This window comes from Vigna unguiculata, chromosome 1 (genome assembly GCF_037176805.1).
Source record: "Vigna unguiculata cultivar grain cowpea cultivar isolate G323 ecotype 2 chromosome 1, ASM3717680v1, whole genome shotgun sequence".
In the NCBI taxonomy this organism is placed as follows: domain Eukaryota; kingdom Viridiplantae; phylum Streptophyta; class Magnoliopsida; order Fabales; family Fabaceae; genus Vigna; species Vigna unguiculata.
Window position 1 is genome coordinate 131853 of NC_140792.1, and position 14435 is coordinate 146287.

Sequence of the window (14435 nt, forward strand, 5' to 3'; positions counted from 1 at the left end):
CAACCCACCCGAACCCGAAAGGGCACATGTTTTCGGAACAAATAAAAGAACAGCAAGAATGGAATAAAAAGAAGTTTCAGCGTACCAGAGACGAGTTGTTTGATAAAAAAACGAAAAAGAAAACAACAGAGGTGGTTCTAGCCCTACAACTACAATGGCTGACACGCAAATCATTCCCCCGCAGCATGACCTCGATGCCAAATGGGACGCCTGCCTTGATCTCACCGTTCGTCGCCTCGTCTACTCCTCATCTGCCGGTGCATTTGCCGGTCTCTTATTTTTCAGTCAGTACCATATTTCTTTCATTCATTTATTTTCCGAGTATGCTGAGGGTTAGGATTTCAATCCGAAGGAAATCCTATGTGCTTTTCTCGTTTCTGAGATGAAAGCACCAGATTTATCTGCCATCATATTCTGTTATCACTCTTATTAGATACTTGATCTTCCCTATTAAATTAACCCTACACCAAAATCTAATCTCCAAATTCCTCTCAAACCTTCTACCCGTTGTCCCAATAAGAAGCCCCTAATTACAGACCACTTGGGAAGAATGCTAGATGTCACAACTTTTTGTGTCTGTTTGCTTTCTCGCGAGATTTCATTCACAGCACACAAGTTTGATATATGTGCCACATTATGTTCTGACTCTTTTGTTCAAAATTATTTTTTCTAAAACACTTTCATTCTCTTAAGCAATCAATTTATCATCCGAAATCTATTACATTTTTTTTTGAAATGTTTCCACAACAAGTGCACTGAGTGCCAAAATATAGACGAGATATGTTTTATCACATTATTTTGTTCAATTTCCCTCTACTCAAGTGCTCAGGGACAAGCTACTAGAAAATGAAAATATGCTTAGAGGATAAACACTTTCAGAGATGTTAAGAGACAAACAACTTTACGAAGCAGAAATATGCTCAGATTCCACGCCTAAACTTACAAGAATTTGCCTAAAACAAAAGTAAAGATTTAAAACACCTAGATAATGCCCAAGGGCAATTACCCCTGGCAAGATGATTGATGGTTTAGCGTGTTTTTCTGGTTCTTAGCCTTGTCTATTTTTTGTGTGAAAATCAGTTAGTGGTTGGACAGAGAACTTTCCAGTATTCTCTACAGTTATGATGATTTTAGAGGCTTCTGCTGCTGATTGTTTCTGGCTACCAGAAGTACTGCAGCCAGCTAGAAAGCAGTGTCCAAGGGTGTTACAGGCCTTCTGAGCAGCAGTGTCTTAGGTCTTATGGTTTCAGCTGAACAATTAGGGGTCAAGGATGTTGAAAGTTTGAAAGCCCGAGTCATTCTAGGATTTTCGTTTGTTCTTGATCATTGGATTTTTTGTCTTTTCTCTTTCTCTTCTTTGTACTGGCTGCCGTTGGAAGAAGTTTATTTTCTTTTTTGGGTGAATGCTTTTGGTTAAGATGGATTGTGTGTTTTTCACTTATTTATCGGCCTTCGCTTGTAGGAGAGTATTAGAAAATATTTAGTTTTTCATTAGATTATCCTAGAATATTGTGCAAGCATTTTTTGAGTTCTTTACTGATTTTTTGGGTGTTTGGTTTTGAGAATGTTTAATGTGTAGGAAAAGGTGAAAATGAAAATAGAAAACAATAAAAAGTTGGTTTCCCTATTTCCCACAGAAACTTCAGAAAATAGGAAACACATTGAAAAAGAAAATGCTTGTTCAAACCAAATGGCTCTTTATATTTCTTTATTATGTTTCCTTACTTTATATGATTACTTGGTCTCTTTCCTAGTGGACCTGAGATTGTACTAGTGATTATAATACTTGATCTAATTATTACTATAAATAGGCATATTGTGTTGGGGAATTGTAAACATTATATCCTACCAATGAATATCCCCTGATATTACTGGTAAATGTCATTCTCTTGTTTCCTTCTTTCTTGACCCTAAACCTATATTTTCTTTATTAAAAGATACTTGATCAGTTGCAAACATTATGGTACTAGCCACTCAACATCAATGTTTCGTGCACTTGGTCTATCCAACATAATCAACTAGCATAATTAATGGAGTATCTACAAAAATATCATATTTTTTTGGCTTAAATATGTTCAAGGTCCTTGCAAATACAGTGATTTTAAAGTGCTTCAAAAATTTTGGTTTTTGATCTATGTGATGTCTGTTGTCACTTGTTTTGGTTTCTGTCATGAACTTGCTGAAGCAACATGCTTTATGTTCTTTCAAATATAACAATTTTGTTTTTATGTTCTTGCAAAATATAACAATTTTTGTTCTTAGTCCTGTAAATACAGTGGTTTTCTTTCCCATGCCATTTCGTCCCTGCAAAATTTGGTGGTTTGTGTTTTTAGTCTCTGCTGCAATGCCAAGTACTACAACAAGTTAGGATGATGAACATTACAAGGATCAAAAACCAATTTTTTGCAGGGGCTAAAAGCAAGTTGGCTTATTTCCGAGAATGTAAAATATATTTAAGCCTCCTTTTTTTATTTTAATTTTAGCAAGACGATAATATTATTTGATAACCTTAGTGCTTTACCATGCCTTTGCTCAGCTGATTTGGGTTAAAATCGATTACCTATCCCCAATCCCATGCATATTTTTCTCAGTATTATTTTTTTTTTGTGCATTTTGAACGTAAATTATCAAAGTACTATTTGTTTTGCTAAATTGAACTTGCATGCTGTTGCATCTACTGCCTCTGAGCCTGTAATGGTTGTATTGAAGACCAATGTCGGTTTGAAAAAAAGAATGACGACCTATACTTTGTTGGCTCAGCATACAATTAATGACATATAAGCCAATTTGTTGGGTGAGTGTCATGAATAGTTTTGTCATTAGTAGTCCCATCTTTCGAAAATTTGGTATTTATAATCAATTTGAGCTGCTGATTTTATTTTATTTTCTTACATTATTAAACGAAGGTTAAGTTACTTCTATGTTGGTGGTTTAGTTTGGGGTTTTTGTAATGTCTTTTATTATACAATACAATCATTTTGTAAGTATTATATATCTTTATGGTTGAGACTTGTATCTTTGTGTTTGAGACTTCCTCAAATAGTTGAATCTGTGGTTGAGATTTTCCCAAATTGTTAATGTTGAATTTCTTTGCTTCTGATTACTGTACTAGGGAGTCCTGTAACTCGATGGGCATCTATTGCTTTTGGTGCTGGAGTTGGAATTGGATCTGCATATGCAGAATGTTCTCGTCTATTTGATGGCCCTCCAACAAAATTACCCCTACCTAAGGTCTCCGAAACTGCTGCTCAGGTAGGATTTGTCTTTTATTTTCTTGTGTATACATAATGCTACAATCCAATAGAAAGGTATGGGACCTTAGGCCCACTCCCTCGTTGGAAGTACGGGATTTTGGTGTTTATAGGGCATTGGGCTTTCCAATTACACAATGTTATCAATAGGAAAATATTGGTAACTAAAAGATCCTTCATGAAAATATATCGGATGCCATAACAGCTTATGGCAGTCATAATATATATATATATATATATATATATATATATATATATATATATATATATATATATATATATATATATATATATATAACACTTGAAGAGGTTTTAGAGAAATGAGATAGTGAAAACTTATCACTGTTACTATTTTATCACTCTTTATATAAGAAAATAATAGACAGAATACAAAGAGTCAAGACCCAGTCCTAACCCTAACCCTAAAGAAGGGATCCCATACATGATAATAAAAGACATTACATTTCAACACTCCCCCTCAAGCTGGAGCATATAGATCATATGCTCCAAGCTTGGAACATATAAATTGAATTCTAGGCCTTCTTAAAGATTTAGTTAGAATGTCTGCAAGTCGTTCATTAGAGCCGACAAACTCAATAACAAGATCCTTGGATAGTAATTTCTCTCTAACAAAATGACAATCAATTTCTATATGCTTTGTTCTCTCATGAAACACCGGATTGGAGGCAATGTGAAGGGTTGCTTGGTTGTCACAATATAACTTCATCTGCTCATTTTCACAAAATTTCAACTCTTGAAGGAGTTGTTTAATCCACACTAGTTCACATGTAGCTAGAGCCATAGATCGATATTTCGCCTCTGTACTAGATCGAGCAACAACACTTTGTTTCTTACTTTTCCAAGATACAAGGTTTCCTCCAAGGAATACACAATACCCTGTGGTAGATCTTCTATCAATTAGACAACCAGCCCAATCTGCATCACAATACGCTTCAACTTGAGTACTTCCGTTGTTCTCATACAACAATCCTTGTCCTGGATTCCCTTTTACACATCTGAGAATGCGAATCACAGCATTCCAATGATCAATGTGGGGATTTTGCATAAATTGAGTTACAACTCCCACTGGATAAGAAAGACCAGGTCTTGTTATAGTAAGGTAGAGGAGTTTTCCAACCAACCTTCTATATCTCTCTAGATCTGAGAAAAGTTCACCTTGATCCCTTGTTAACTTTTGATTTGAGTCCATAGGGCTATCAATGGGCTTCCAATTTGTCAGGCCTGTTTCCTCCAAAATATCAAGAGCATATTTTCTTTGTGCAATGATGACACCTTCTTTTGATTGCGCCACTTCAATACCAAGGAAATATTTAAGACGACCCAGATCTTTGGTCTGAAAGTGGCTAAACAAATGGTTCTTCAATTGAGCAATTCTAGTGATATCATTTCTTGTGATAACAATATCATCAACATAAACCATAAGATAAACACGTTTGTCAGGAGAAGTATGACCATAAAATACTGAATGATCCGCTTCACAACGTTTCAATCCAAAATTCTGCACAACATGACTAAATTTACCAAACCAAGCTCGAGGAGATTGCTTCAAGCCATAGAGAGAATGATGTAACTTACAAACTAACCCAAACTCCTCCTGAGCAACAAACCCAGGAGGTTGCTCCATGTATATCTCCTCTTCCAGATCACCATGAAGAAAGACATTTTTAATATCCAACTGATACAGAGGCCATTGGCGAATGGCAGCCATAGCAAGGAAAAGACGAACAGAACTGGTTTTAGCCACAGGAGAAGAAGTATCACAATAGTCAAGGCCGTAAACCTGAGTATACCCCTTAGCTACAAGATGAGCTTTGAGTCGATCTACAGCACCAGTAGGACCAACCTTAATAGCATAGACCCATCTACAGCCCACAGGCTTCTTACCAGGAGGAAGAGAGACAAGTTCCCAAGTCCCACTAAGTTCAAGTGCCTGCATTTCATCAATCATGGCTTGTCGCCATCCAGGAGGACCAAGTGCCTCATCAACATTCTTAGGAACCTTAATGGTAGACAAGGAGGAAACAACAGAGAAATATGGAGGAGATAAACGATGATAACTCAAAAAATTATAAATAGGATGTGGATTACGAGTAGAGCGAATACCTTTCCAAAGGGCAATAGGCCAAGTATGATCGGAGTCAAGAGAAGACGAAGAGGATGAAGGATCCATGATTCGAGAATCTGGTAGAGAAGGATTTGAGTCCCAAGGATCTTCAAGAAAGGAAGGAGTCATTGGAGTGCGACGCTGATATGTGAGAAGAGGTGGTTGAACAATGTCATTGTCATTTTGAGTGGGAGGTTGAGTTTCAGGAATAACCAAGGGATCACATGATGGTAAAGGAAGGACATGTTGAACAGATGAACTCTCCTCCATGGAGGACAAGAAAAAAGGTGTGTCCTCAAAGAATGTAACATCAGCAAACATATAATACCTTTTGGTTGAGGGAGAATAACATTTATACCCTTTCTGAAGGCGAGAATATCCCAAAAAGACACACTTAATAGCCTTTGTAGAAAGTTTATCAAGACCTGGAGAGACATTATGAACAAAACAAGTACATCCAAATACACGTGGAGAGACACGATACAAAGGATCATTTGGAAAAATTATCAAGTGAGGAACTTTATTTTCAATAGAAGAAGAAGGCATCCTATTGATTAGAAAACAAGCAGTGAGGACTTCATCTCCCCAATGATGAACAGGAACATTAGTATTCAACATTAGAGAGCGTGCAGTTTCAATAAGGTGTCTATTCTTTCTTTCGGCTATGCCATTTTGTTGTGGAGTATGAGGACATGTTGACTGATGTAAAATTCCTTGGGAAGATAAAAATGAGGAAAACGCAGTAGAAAAATATTCCTTAGCATTATCACTTCTGAGAATTTTAATTGTCTTCCCAAATTGGTTCTTAATTTCATTAAAGGACACAAATATGGATAAAAGTTCAAATCTTTCTTTCATTAAAGAAACCCAAGTACATCGAGAGAATTCATCAATGAACGTTACAAAATAGTTAAAACCAAAAGAAGTGACACGATTTGATCCCCAAATATCGGAATGAACGGTAGAAAAAACAAAATTGCATTGTGTCTCAGACTTTTTAGGGAAGGAAGATCTAACATGCTTTTTTAATTGACACGATTCACAATCTAAGGCTTGAATGTGTTTGAGACTTGGAACCATCATCTTCAACTTGGACAAACTTGGGTGACCCAAACAATCATGCAAAAGTTTTGGGGATGAAGTTGCAAAACAAAATATTGAGGAGCTTGGTTTTAGGAAATAAAGTCCCCGTGACTCATGTCCTTCTCCAATCAGATGACCCGTACCATGGTCCTGTATAGCAAAGGAATTAGTAGTAAAGGTTATAGAATAATTTAAGGAACGAGTCAATTGACTCAAGGAGATTAAACTGTAAGGACAATGAGGAATGTACAAAACAAAGTTTAAATTTAGTGAAGGAGATAAAGAAACTTTGCCAATTCCTTGAGATGCCACTTTGGATCCACTTGCAACAGTAATAAAATGAGGAACTTTGGGAGAGGAAATCGAGGAAAATGAGGAAATGTTACTAGAGACATGATCTGAGGCACCTGAACAAAGAATCTATGGACTAAGACCTTTCACAGATTGAGAGATGCATGCAGTTGACATTGAAGAGGATGGGCCAGGATTGTTGGATTTCTCATATTTGTACCTCAAAAATTCTTGGTACTCTTCATCAGAAATTCTAGATTCTGAATGATCAGACTTGGACACATGAGCAGCTTTATCAGGAAAACCATGTAAGGAATAACACTTGTCTTGGGTATGGCCCATTCTATTACAATATGAGCATTGAGGTAGCCCACTTCGACCACCACGTCCTCCACGGTTGCTCCGACCTCCTCCTCTTCCTCGTGGTGCTACCATTGCTGATGTTTCAAAAACATCAGTTGAACTTTCATCTTTGACCAATGTTGGTACACGAAGAAGTCTAGTAACTAAGTTGTCCATCGAAGGGATTTGATCACCAGCTAAAACTTGATCACGTACATGATCAAAAGTCAAGTACAGGCTCCTCAAAATTAAGACCATGTAAAACTTATCAAGTTTTTTGTTGATATCTTCTAATGAATCAATCACAAAAAAGCTCTTCAATTCTTCTACTGCAACCCTAGCCTTTCCTATATGAGAAACCATATCATGATTGATTTGTTTGAGTGAGGCTACTCTTTGAGTTGCATCAAAGAGGCGTTGAATGTCGTTAGCAAAAATGTCTTGTGCCCTTTTCCAAAAAGAGAAGCATGTCTTGTAAGGTCTCAAAATGTCTAAGACCCCTTGCTCAACCGACTGCCATAAAACAACACACAACTGAAAATCCAATTTTTGCCACTTAGGTTTCTCTTCTTCTGAAATAGTAGAGACCTCTTTTTCAAGATGGTCATGATAGCCTTGACCAAGAAACCACAACTCCACCGAAGCTGACCAAGAGGAGTAATTTTTCCAGTTCAGTTTTGCAGAGGTAATAATAGGAGTAGTTGATAGAGAGGGAGACATTCCACCCGTAGAAGCTATTAAAATAAAAACTTAACTTTGAGAAGAAACCCTAGGTTCAAGCTATGGCCACCAAAACAGAAAAACAAGAGCAGGAATAAGCCCAGGAGGCCGCGCATGGTGAACACGCGCTTGAAGGTCGCCAGAGAGTGGCGCACGTGGCGGCGTGTGCGGAGGTTTCCGGGGACGTGACTTGCGGGGATGGGTTGCGCTCCTCGAGGCGCACCTAACCCTGACTTCGCCGGAGTAGACTCGCCAGTGGTGACGACGGCGGACGGCACGTCGGACGGTGGCGGAAGACGGTAGACAACGATAGCCACTGTGACAAACAGTGAAGATGAACCAGAGAAGATGTTCTGGCTCTTGATACCAACTTGAAGAGGTGTTAGAGAAATGAAACAGTGAAAACTTATCACTGTTACTGTTTTACCACTCTTTATATAAGAAAATAATAGACAAAATACAAAGAGTCAAGACCCAGTCCTAACCCTAACCCTAAAGAAGGGATCTCATACATGATAATAAAAGACATTACATTTCAACAATAATAAGTAGAAGGCATAAATATAATTGAAATGCAAAAAATAATGAAAGACACCCATAGAGTTAATGATACTAACAAGCTTTAGAATTTCAAGTTTCAAGAATTATAATAAGAACAAAACATGTAATTAATACCCTAAATTTCTAATCATTTGGTTCTTTCTCAATCCCATAATAATTATCTTAAATCTTATCCAATGGGGCATATCCCTCCTCCACTTTGCCTTCAAAGAAAGCTTGGTTAAAGTTAAATAATTCTTCAGTATTTTCGAAAGTTAGAACTATCAAATCCCAATTCATCAACTTGAATCATCTCTTTGCCCTTCCTTTGTGTTGAGGCCAAAGTTGCACCTACTACTTTATTGGAAGCCTGTGAAGATCCAATAACAATACCACCACTTGATGGTTGCTTTCTTTTATTCCTTTTATCTTTGCATAAATTATTGGCTCACCAACACTTGAAGTTTCATAAACAATTGCCCGATTAAGACTAGGATCATCATTGAATACCAACTCATTCTTCCGGCTTCATTATCATTGTCATCCACTTGTCCCACTAACCACTCATTGCACTCATCAATGTCTTTAAGTACAAAATGTCTTTAAGTACAATAGGATCAATTTAATCTCTAATGTTGTATCTTTGGCCAAGTTGATGGTTATACTCGTGTTGACTTATGATCAATGAGATAAAATAGTTCAATGTGTTCTCACATGTAATCGGAGACTCCAGCCAGACTGTTTAAGTTGCGGAGCGCCTATAACTGTGGAGTTTTTCTGTTTATTTTAAAGACGTGCTAATAGCTGTACTTAGTCATAAGTTTGTGTTTATGTTTCTGGTTTAGTCCAATATATCGTGATTCTAGAGCCACAGTATAGTTGTGAGAACATATCTTATTTCCTGTTGTTTGAAGGCTATTTGAAATAGCAATGTTTGCCTGTTCAATCCAATAACAATGCTCTCACTAGTTCGATTATACTGTGTATTTTTCAGTTCTAACAGGGCGCCAGTGTGACAATATTGCTCATGGTGGCAAGTGCAACGCATGTATTTAAAGAACTAGATTGGAACATAATTAACGTACTTATTGTTTTTGTTTCCGGAATGTGCAGGGTTATGAGTAGATGCCACAACGCGAAGGTGAATCAGAATGTTCTTGTGATCGTTGATGGTTCCTTATAGCATTATTGCTCCTCCAAATGTTGCACTACCATGTTTCATAATGAACAAACATCTCGTATATTTTATTCCCTAGTTTTTACAAACATTTGTTCTCCTGTAATCTGAGCACTGTTTATGAGGCGAAGAATTGAAAAAGCAAAGGAAGTTTTCTTCAGGTTTATTTTTCTATTACTTTATTTTTTATGCGGTCCAGCTAGGTTATTTTGCCAGCCATTTTTTTCAAATTGGATTGAAAATTTGAACTGAACATTTCAGGCGATGATTATATCAGTATAATAATGGTCGGGCATGATATCTTGATAATTAATGTAATATAAATTGTATAAATAAGATTGAGAAAAGACATGCAATCTACATTGTTGTGCTTTTGTTTGATTGACCTATATATGGAGAGAGATTACGGAAAAAGGCAATATACTTCTCTTAAACCCTAACCCTAATATGCAAAAGAAATAATAATAACATAATATTACATTTCAACACTTCCTCGTTGGAACATGTAAATTGAATATAAATTGAATATGGCAATTATCACTCTCACAATTAGTCTAATCACCACATGTCCACTATCCTTTACTTCCAAAGATGTCCAACCAAATCATAACACGTGGCATAATCCTAACACACAGTTGAACCAATGGGACATTGTCACATGTCCATCATCTTCTTCCCCTCCACAAAACCACCGCATCACCACACTTCTTTATTGGACCATGGCCAATTTTGCTAATTCTTTACCCTAGACGGAATTGGCTCAACCTTCAGTGTCGTAGGTTGATCGAAGGGTCAAGTCTACTAGGATAGAAGGTTGAGTTGAGTAAACATGGACGGAAGGTCTAGCCGAGTCGAGGCTTGCCAAAGGTTGAGACTAGTCATCCCTAACCAAAGGTTGAGGTAGAAAAGAGTCGTCCCTAACCAAAGATATAAATTAGTTGGCCTTAGTCGAAGATCAAGACGAGTCAACCATCGAGATGAGTAAGACTAAGCCATGGTCGAGAAGAGTCGAAATGAACTGAAGGTCAAGCCGATTAGGTCCATGTTAAAGGTCAAGTCTCGGGCCGAGCAAAGTCAACTAAGGCTAAACGTCTAGTCGAGTCGGCTTGGTTGAAGTTTGAGACGAGTCAACCCTGGCCGAAGTTTGAGATGAGTCGATCCTGTAATAGAAGGTCGAGACGAGTTGGTCTTGGTCGAAGCTCAAGACAAGTTGGGTCAGACTGAAGGTCGAGATGAGTCAATCCTAGTCGAAGTTAAGAACTACTCAGCACAGGCCCAAGGTTGAGTGGAATAAGCCAATTCCAAAGGTCAAGTCGATTAGGCGTGTGATGTAAGATTCGAGAAATTTAAATAATTAAATAAATAATTATTTAATAAATGCGGGTAATGGAACTTTTATGGCATTTAATGTTAGGGCTTATGACATGAAATAGTACTAGCTCAAGTGGTTGAGAGTACTTGGTTATTATGAAAGGAACTGGGTTTGAGTCTTGTGTATGCCATTTGTGTATTATTGCAATTGCAATTGTTAATTGTTTAATAATATGTTGGATCCTGATGAGTGATAATATAATCCTACATGTATAGGAATTATCATGAAACATGAATTGATTGATTGGTTGTGTATTGACTTGACAATTGTATGGTTGTTTGTTCGAGAGAGTTTTTGAGACTACTAAATGTGAGTACAGTGAGGAGAGAAGGAGGTCATTGTTCATAAAGAAGAAACTTTAGAGTCCTTATGAATGCCTAAATTCTGCCATTTTGTTTAATTTTGTAGTTTCTGGAAATTTTCCAGAAACCGCTTAGCAAGTTTTCAAAGCTGTCAAGTGACACATGTGTTTTGTTCTCAGTTTCTGGACTTTTGCTAGAAACCGCCTTGCGGCACGAAATGGCCGCCAGGTGACACAACAGGAACAACTCAATTTTTGGGTTCTAGCATGAACCGTCTTGCGACGATGAACAACTGCTAGGTGATGCGAGCGGAATTGGCTCGACTTGAGATTTTTAGGTGTTCTGGCTAATTCTGGTTGGGGAAAAATGTTTATTACTAGAGAATGGAATGTTGATTATAAATAATTGGGGAATTGCGAGGTGATTGAAAGTTATTGGATGAAATTTATATGTATGCAAAATAGGGTTTGAATAATTGGGGGTTTTGGGTGTAGGAAACAATCACAGTATGAATGGTGTTGTGAAGTTGCATGTGGTATACAAAATTTATTACGTGAGCTATGGGATGTGTAATTGACTGTGAGAAATTGGAGATAAGCAAGAAAAATGAGGTTTAAGGAATATAGGGTTCTTGTAGGTGAAGGGAAATTCAAGATTACCCAGAATTGCATGACCGCCTGACGACACGTTATTTGTCGCCAGGTGCCAACACGATGGAATATCACTCTACATGGCTGTGAGGTGCTATTGGGAGTTGGGTCTCTTTGGGTCAAGTGATTTATGAAAGTGGATTATGGGGTCACTGGGCCAAGGTTGAGTGAGATGGAGAAATACATGAATTATGAATGAGCTATCATTTTAAAGGGAAAAAGGGATGTGGAGAGTTGTGATGAGGGAATTAGTGTACCATAGGTTATGACAAAGTCCTGATGCATAAGTTGATTGCAGAATTGCGAGAGGTTGATCCGGAAAGGGTAATCATAGTATTTCTAGTAGTAAAATTGGAACTATGCTTAAGATATACTTTATTGGTGGTTGGGGATGTTCCTAAGATTAGGTCTAGCTTGTGATGAGGTTCGACTTTGAGAATAGTTTCAAAAATGGAAACGAGATAAGCAGATTGTCCTTAATTAGGCAATGTGTTGTGGATGTAAAGTATGGATCATAGTGCATGGTAGGATTACTCAACTTAGAGAGTAAGGTGAGATCTCAAAGATTGAGCAAGGTGTTGAAGTTTTCTGCAGGGACTGAAACTAGTACTAGTGTAGCGCTTGTCGATGGTGTTTGAACCGCTAACCGATAGCTGTAATTCCATAGGGCCATTGTGACGTGTGGCATCTTGCGATGGTCGTTCCGCCAGGCGATAGTTGTAGAGGTAGTGTTTTCTTAGGTGCGAGACGCCTGACAGCAAGATGCTTCCGCTAGGCGGTTTGCAACTGGTTTTCGCCTAGCGGCGCTCAGGCAACACCAAGTGATTACGTAGGGGCAGTGGTTTGTTTCTTCTTGTGCATAGGCGTGGTCTACAGGGCTTTCGGTGATACCTTAAGGATGAACTTAGCTGGATCATCCCTTGAGTTTTGGCTCGGGATGGAGGGTAAACACGTGACATTCCTTGAGTTGTGGCTCAGAATGACATCCCTTAAGTTGTGGCTCGGGATAGAGGATGAACATAGGACATTCCTTGAGTTGTGGCTCAGAATAGTGAGTGTTACCAGTGTGAGTGTACAATTTGTGGCTCATATGGAGGGTCTCCACTCGATTGAGTAATCATAGGATGTGGCCAGTGATGTGCTAAACTTCTGTTGAGAGTACGAAATTAGGTTTGTATTGGGAACTCCACTTGGCGTTACGAAGTGTGGTTCGTAGCATGATATTCCCTCACGTGTTCCTACAAGTTGTGGCTTGTAGATGGTGGAACCACGAGTTGTGGCTTGTGGTGGCAAGTATTAAGGGTATCATCTAAAGATGTAGAATGTGGATAAACATGGTGGTGGCCATGATTTGTGGAATCAGAGGATGGAGTTCTCTGATGAGTGTTTGTGCTTTTTAGTTGTGATTGTATATATATATATATATATATATATATATATATATATATATATATATATATATATATATATATATATATATATATGTAGCTCACTCTATTTGCTTGTGCTTGACGATGATCGTGTAACTGGTTACACGAGAGCAGATGATGTTGCAGGTGGTTCTGGTGAGATATAGCATCGGAGTAGGGCAGCCTGGGGATTTTATGGTTACAACTTATGCTATTTTGTAACTCAATTTTATAATTAGTTTATGGAGATGTAAAACTTGGAGTTTAATTTACGGCTATTATTATGACGCTTAATGTATGGTTTTTATTTTTCCCGCGTTTTGGGAAAGATAGTATAATAAATGCGATTTTATTTTTCTCTATTATTTAAATTAATTAAAATTAGTAATATCCGATCGGGATGTTACATGTGCCAATGGCCAAGCTGAGTGGACTCAAGCCGAAAGTCGACCCGAGTCACTCAAGCCAAAGGTTGAGCCATGTTAGTTTGTCCCAAAGGTCGAGCATAGTCGCCTGGGTCAAAAGGGTGATATGAGTCAACCTGGGTATAGATAGTTGAGCTAAGTCTATTTGGCCAAAGCTCAAGAAAAGTCAACCCTAACCAAAGGTCGAGAAAAGTCAATCCTGATCGAAGTTTGAGACGAGTTCATCTTGGTTAAAGTTTAAAACTTGTCGGTGTGGGTCGAAGGTTGAGTCGAGTACGTCCACATTGAAGGTAAACTTCAGTAGATTTGGACCAAAGGTTGTGTCAAGTCACTCGGGCTTGAAGGTTCAACCATGTTCGTCTAGGTCAAACTAGTTTACTGAAGCTAAAGGGTCAAAGCCAACTCGGGCAAAAGGTTGAACTGTGTCGGCTTGACCAAAGGTCGAGACCAATTGTCTCGGGCCAAAGGTTGATACAAGTCGACCTTGGCTGAAAGTCAAGCTAAGTCAAGACGAGTTAACCCTAGTGGAAGTTTGAGACGATTTAGCATTAGCCAAAGGTCGAGTTTAATAGGCTCAGATCGAAGGTTAAGTTTAATAGGACCATATTGAAGGTAGAGCCAAGTCACCTAAGACAAAGGTCCAACCTAGCCGACCCGATTCAAAGGGTCGAGCTGAGTCAACTTAGGCAGAAGGTCTAACTGAGTCAGTCAAACAGAAAGTCGAGCTAAGTCTGTCAGACAGAAAGTC

At 38.2% G+C, this 14435-nt stretch overlaps 1 protein-coding gene across 1 annotated transcript; it reads left to right on the plus strand.

Moving 5' to 3' along the window:
- Window positions 1-9695, plus strand: LOC114187231 (MICOS complex subunit MIC10-like). Its single transcript, XM_028075424.1, has 3 exons — window positions 1-284; window positions 3113-3252; window positions 9466-9695. The coding sequence occupies exons 1-3, from the start codon at window positions 155-157 to the stop codon at window positions 9475-9477; spliced, it is 282 nt and encodes a 93-aa protein (XP_027931225.1). The 5' UTR covers window positions 1-154; the 3' UTR covers window positions 9478-9695.
- The last annotated feature ends 4740 nt before the right edge of the window (window positions 9696-14435 follow it).